This window comes from Buteo buteo, chromosome 10 (genome assembly GCF_964188355.1).
Source record: "Buteo buteo chromosome 10, bButBut1.hap1.1, whole genome shotgun sequence".
In the NCBI taxonomy this organism is placed as follows: Eukaryota; Metazoa; Chordata; class Aves; order Accipitriformes; family Accipitridae; genus Buteo; species Buteo buteo.
In genome coordinates, this window is record NC_134180.1 from 1,879,252 (window position 1) to 1,885,574 (window position 6,323).

The following is a 6,323-nucleotide window of genomic DNA, read 5'->3' on the forward strand; positions in this document are numbered from 1 at the left end:
GTCCTGCCAGATGAGCGCCAGGCGATTTAAATTGCTTAAAAAGCCTATGTAAGTCTTACAATTGCTTAAAAAGCCAGTCCCAGACCTGCAGGGTCCCTTGCTGAGGGATCTCTAGACTCTCACCCAGCAATGTCTGCTTGCTCAAGTAAAGAACAAATAGTTTCTGCTCCTCGTGTTGGTTTTCCAGGCAGCACCGACCCTGAGCCTTGCAGCTCTTCTCTCGCAGGGCCAGGACCCACAGCTCCTGGGTCCTCCCTGGGACGTGGAGCTCCGTCCCAGCTGGGAACAACAGGCAGTGGAGGTGGGGGATTCAGGGCATTAATTCCAGGCATCAGAGGGTGGTTAATTGTTTGGTTTGGTGTTTTGTTTTGTTTTTTTTTTCCTTGTTTGGTCTGTCATATTGATTCAACTCCAGGCTCCTTGTGAGAGCCCCAGGGAAAGTTCCTTGGTAAACAGAAAGCAAAACGTGACTTGGGCTGATGGAAACTGTCCCAAGCTGGGGTAGGACCTGTCACCTTCTCACTTGTCATCGCCTAGCAGGGTTTCAGAGGGGTGCATCTCAGTGCTTTAGTTCCTTGGCTTTCAAGCGGGATTTGCAGGAAGAAGGAAATGAAGGGAACTGATATCCCAGGCCTCTTTCTGCTCAGTCATAGGAAAGCTGGGGCAGCGATGGTGGCGAGTTGGGGTAACGGCGGTACCTCGTCAGCACGTGTGGGGGTAAACTGAATTTTATAGTACCAACTTGCCCAGGCTTCGACATTTAGCTGGGTAACCCGTCGGCCAGCGTTGTGTGCGTGTAATGTCGGATACACTGCCTGCAGTTTTGCTGTGATGGCTAGAAAGGGGCTGTGCAAAGGGGGAGACCACGGGGCTCCCTCTGCCTGGCTGGGGCAGGGACCCTGCGCTGGGGGTGGGTGCTGGGGGTGGGTGCTGATGTCTTTTTCGTGCTGGTGCTGGGGTTGTGTGTCTTGTGGGCAGGGTGGTGTGTGCGGCAGGGAGCTGAGTGAAGATTTGGGGTGCTGGAAGTTGATGGCCTTAAAGAGAGAGGTGTTGGATGCTGTGATTGGGGTTGGGGGAAAGCGGATTTGGGAGGAGGGAGCAAGAGGAGATCCTGGTCAGTGCCACCTCCTGGATCTGGGTGGGATGTCCACAGTGGATGGGAGCAGCGCTGGACTTGCCAGCAGCTTTGTGTGGGGAAGAACAGCCTCTTCCCTGCCACCAAGGACTGTGGTTGGACCTTGATGGTGTGGAGATGTGGGAGAGATTGTAGGAGCTCTGAGAGAGGAGGGCAGCTGCCCTCCTGCCACGCAGCCTCAAAGGGTTAACAGGTCCTGGGAAGCCTGGAGGGACCATTCACACCCTCTGCCCAATCCTGGGAATCCCTCTGGGCTAATTGAGCACTAACTAGATCAAAGGCTCCAATCAGGCAATCAACACCCCCCTGGCCCCCTTCTTCAGGTCCCCAGCTCAGGCTGCTCTTTGTCTGCAGGAAGGAGAGCAGAGCAATGCAGCTTCTCCCCAGCTTTAGAGCCAGCCTCGCCTGGGCTCTCCTTAGCATGGTTCTGGGGATGGAGTTAAGTTTGCAGGAAAGTTTACTGTTAAAATCCTTGGGTTTGAGCACCAAGCCCAGCCCAAAAACCCCCGTTCCTGTGCCATCTGTGCTCTGGCGGATCTTCCAGAAGAGAAAGACGCTGCCTTCTACAAACAAGGACCTGGCGGATGCCTGTAGGGTGGAGGAATTTAATGTCCCTGGGAACATCATCCGTGTCTTCGCTGACCAAGGTACAGAATCGCCATGGTTTGGGTCCTGTCTTTTGGAAGCCCCTCTGATCTCTGGGCTGGGAGACTTTGCTCCAGTCCTTCCTTTTCTGTGTCTCGGGTGTAGGTAGGAGAGGCTGGGGGAGGACAGGGCAGTGCCCAGAATTGGTCTCCAGGAGAAATCACTGCTGTGTAAACGCTTGTCCCTTTGGATGTTGTAGATAATTATTTACGGTTTAGAAATGAGTCAGTAGACAAGGTAGCCGGTGAGGGTGTGGAGCTGTGTAAGGCTCTGTCCTGGAGTCACCTAACGCAGTCCGGAGATGCCGGTTTGATCCCGGCTGACTGGCTCGACCCTTTGGATTCCCGGCAGTGGAGGTGACTCCTCCATCTGCTGGGGCCGTGCGTGCAGCGAGTGAGACCAGCACCCAGCTTGGGGCAGCGACAGGATGCTCGGCCGTTTGGCTGTGTGTGTCCCCCCCCTCCTCCTTATTGTCCTCATGCCTCTGGCTGACCATGCGGCACATCTGGCTGCTTCAGCCTGTGGCCTCTCTGAGCCGTTCTCAGTTACTTGGGAACTGTTTGGTCGGTGTCCTCTAGGTCTTGAGACACCCCGGAGCTCGCTTCTCTTGTGTTTCCAGGTTTCCAATGGAAACCTCGGGCTGGCTAAAACGGGCAGCTTACCAGTTCCTAAAGTCTGCTGCTATTTGCCCTCCTTTCCCCTCCATCCCAAACAGCCGGCGCCCACAACAACCCCCCCTGTCCTGGGGGGGAGATATTTATAGCTGGGGAAAAATAATGCACCAAGATGTTAAGTAGAGGAGATGCTGGAATGGCTGTAGCGTCCCAGTGCCGCAGGCTGGAGCCCGGGCTAGCGTTTGTGCCATCGGGCTGATAGCCCTTACTGCAGCCTTGTCATCTTGATCCAACGACTGCAGGCGTGCTTGGCTGTCTGCCTCTGTCAGCCCCATCTTCCTCTTGCCGTGCAGCCAGGAGCTTAAGTCGGAGTGCTGGGAGGCTGAATCCCGCTCAGCGTAACAGGGTTCAACGACCACCACCTCTATTTCTCCTTCTTTGTCAGGCCACTTCATTCATAACGGGCAGCCCCAGAGGTTGCTGTGTCTGCAGAAGCGTCTGTACTTTAACCTCTCCGTGCTGGAGGAGGGCGAGAGCTTGACGATGGCTCGGCTCGAGATCAAATTCAGCCACAACTCCTACCACACCTCCAGCCAGGGGCAGGTTTTTGAGCTGAGGCTCTACCAAACCTCCCAGATGTCTCTCCGGGGGATGGCCTCCCACGAGAACAGCCGAAAGCTGCTGGTGGAGCAGTCCTTCGCCCAGCTGCACAAGTCTCTCCTCTTCAACCTGAGCGGGGTGGCGAAGGACTGGAGAACGCGCAGCAGGAATCTGGGCTTGGTCCTGGAGATCTCGGTGAGCGGCGGCGATGGTGCATCAGCCCCGGCGAGCGGGGGGCCGCAGAACCTCTGTACCAGCATCGACTCCTTCCTGGACACCTCTCTCCTGGTGGTGACCCTCAGCCAGCAGCAGTGCAAGGCTTCCAGGAGGAGGAGAAGCGCTCACTACGCCCCCGTCACTCCGAGCAACCTCTGCAAGCCCCGGCGGCTTTACATCAGCTTCAGCGACGTTGGTTGGGAGAACTGGATCATCGCCCCGCAGGGCTACATGGCTAATTACTGCCTGGGCGAGTGTCCCTTTCCCCTGACGGCGGAGCTGAACAGCACCAACCACGCCATCCTCCAAACCATGGTGCACTCGCTGGACCCGGAGGGGACCCCCCAGCCCTGCTGCGTCCCCGTCAGGCTGTCCCCCATCTCCATCCTCTACTACGATAACAACGACAACGTGGTGCTGAGGCATTACGAGGACATGGTGGTGGACGAGTGCGGCTGCAGATAGCGGAGCGGCTGGGGGAGCGTGTGCCGTGGGGTCCCGTCTGAAATGTTGAGTGATTGATGGAATAAATCCAAGCGTGTTAAATCCCCTCTGTGCTGGTGTTCAGGGAGTTTCCCGGTGGTGCGTGGAGTGTCGGAGCCCACCCTGGGCTGCCCTTCTCCAGGGTGGAGGTCTGGCACGAAGGGATCGTTACTGGAGTTGTGATTTAGTAATAGCTGGGTGCTCAGCCCTCCAAGCCAGCCGTCTGCTGCAGCCAGCAGACTATTACCGGGATTATGATCCAGTCTGATGCTGGTTGTCTCTTCCGTTCTCCACGGGCGATGGCAGCACCAGGTTGTGAATCCCGGACCCGTCTTGTGCTTGGCCAAGCTGCTGCTGGTGCCAGTGAGGCACCTGCTCAGGAGAGCAGCAGCGGGGCTTGTGCTTTTTTGGCTTTTTGGCTAAATGCTGCAGCTTTCTCTGTGCAAAAAGAAATGATTTTTTAAATTTTTTTTTTTTTTTTTTTTTGTGAAATGATGCTGGTGGTTCCCTGCTGCTCGGGTGCAGGGTTTAGGCTGCAGCGCGGCTGTGCTGGGAGGAGGTGACGCGGTGGCTCCGGTCCTGCTGCAGGAAGAGGTTATGGTGTCACGGCACGAGCCGCATCGCTGCGGCTCTGTGTGACTGAATCCTTTCCCACGGGGGAGGCAGAGCCTGGAGGTGCGCGGGTTTCTCTTTTGCTGTAGGAACTCAGGCCTGAGCTATTTTTTTTTTATTGTGTGGTTGGTGATGGGGCGGTTTGGGGTGGGGGTATAGGTGGCTCAGAGGTGCTGGGTGCCAAATGCAGCCCCTGGGAGCTGCAGACTGAGGGGCAGGTTGCTGCGTGACGGACGGTTTTTGGCTGATGAAAAAAGGGTAAAGCAGGGGGATGTGGTGCAGTGGAGTCGGTGGCATCTTGTTCCCTCCCAGTCTGCTTGTGAGTCAGTAGTTAGTTAATTTACTTCATTTGCAAATTGATGAGACCAGGGCGGTGTGTGTGAATGTCCCTGCTCACTGGCCTGAACCATGGCTGGAGCCAGATGGCAGCCGAGCATCAGGCAACGGCAGCTCAGCACAGCACAGTGGTGTTACAGCCCCAATATGTCAGGCACATTCACATGGTTGTGCATTTTAGGGTTTGGTTGTTTGGTTTTTTTGGTTTGTTTGGTTTTTTTTTTTTTGTGGGCTGTGGTATCCAGCCTATTGCAATAGTGTGACTGCGCTCTCACTGATAAGGCCACTAATGAGCTAGCGGAGCAGTGCCGTGGAGCAGGGACCCAGCTTTGCACCACCTCGTTTGAGCAACAGTGATCACTGATGGAGGAGTTGCTGCTTTTCTTCCACCTTCCAGCATGTGGGCTGTGAATTCTGATTGCAGCTAGAGGTTTAAAGCTGTTCCCTGTGTTGTGCTGGCCTGTGTTAAACAGCCAACACAGCTGCATGTGGGGCCCTGGGCTGAGGTTTAGCACCAGCCCTTCCAGGTGAGGCTTTCCTGACACAGCTGCAGCTTTGCTTTTTTTTTTTTTTCCTGAAAAGGAATCTGAGTTAGACTTGAATCTTTTGTCATCGTTTTTTTTAAAATGTGAACCTGACACCATAGCATAGATTATTTTTGTTTGTTTTTGTACTGATGTTGTATTGTCAAGGTCTGATGAAGTATTACCAAGCTAAGCTGGGCCTTCTCCCTCCAGGGAAGCACTGAAGGTTTAACCACTGTTGGGTTTGCAGAGGAAATGTCTTCCCATCCCCTGTGACAGTGTTTTTGCTAACACCCCTGAACTGTGTAGCTGATGACCAGGACTGGAGTAGCTCGAGTACTTTAGTTGTATAGTGTACTAATGTTTTCAGGTCTAAATGTGTTTCTTGACAGTGCCATGGACTAGCAGAGAGCTCCAGGGCAGGTCAGCCCTGCTTTACTCCAGCAGCTGAACAAGAGCTATGCTGAAACCCATTTCAAGCACTCAAATGTTTTAAGGGCTTAGAGTAGGACTGACTTAACTAAAGCAAGCAGGAGCCATTTCTTTCAAATTTAAGATGGGCAGGATTAAGAAAACCCTTAAGTATTAGGTTTTGTTGTGCCTGTGCTGTGGCAGATTAAGGGCTCAGCTCATTTAACACCCAGCGAGTCAGGCTCACTCCTTACCTGGTTCTCCAACATCATGGAGGGCAATCGCCTGCCTCCATCATGCTGTCCAAGCACTGAGACCGTGGGGAGCGGTGTGAGGAGGTGAGTTACAGCAGAGACAGCCCTGGAGTAGCTGTAATCAGCTTATAGCCAGAGCAGTGCCAAGACCAGCCCTAAATGCTGAAGCTGCATTTCAGCAGACACTGAGCTGTGACCGGAGCCAGGCCGAGCTTTGCTGAGCAACTGCCTGTAACAGAGGTAAAAGCCATTTTTGTGTTTACTGCAGCACAGGGGAGGCAGGAGGGAGCAGAGATCTTCCAGGCTGGACTGGTCACCTCTAGAACCAGCCCTCTGTAACTCCTGCAGCTCCCCCCCTGCACCCCACACACATGGGCACAGACCACCACCACGGGGCTCCTCGTGGTCCCCTTTGAGCCAGAGGAGGGAAAAGGGGTAGGGCATTTAACAGAGTTTTCACAGTTCATTTGCTTACCCATGTACGCTATGCACA

The 6,323-nt window shown here is 54.4% G+C and overlaps 1 protein-coding gene across 1 annotated transcript; it reads left to right on the forward strand.

Annotated features, from left to right (window-relative positions):
• Positions 1-1,498: 1,498 nt before the first annotated feature.
• On the forward strand, positions 1,499-6,243 carry GDF1 (growth differentiation factor 1). The gene is made up of 2 exons (XM_075037894.1): positions 1,499-1,782; positions 2,840-6,243. The coding sequence occupies exons 1-2, from the start codon at positions 1,506-1,508 to the stop codon at positions 3,673-3,675; spliced, it is 1,113 nt and encodes a 370-aa protein (XP_074893995.1). The 5' UTR covers positions 1,499-1,505; the 3' UTR covers positions 3,676-6,243.
• The last annotated feature ends 80 nt before the right edge of the window (positions 6,244-6,323 follow it).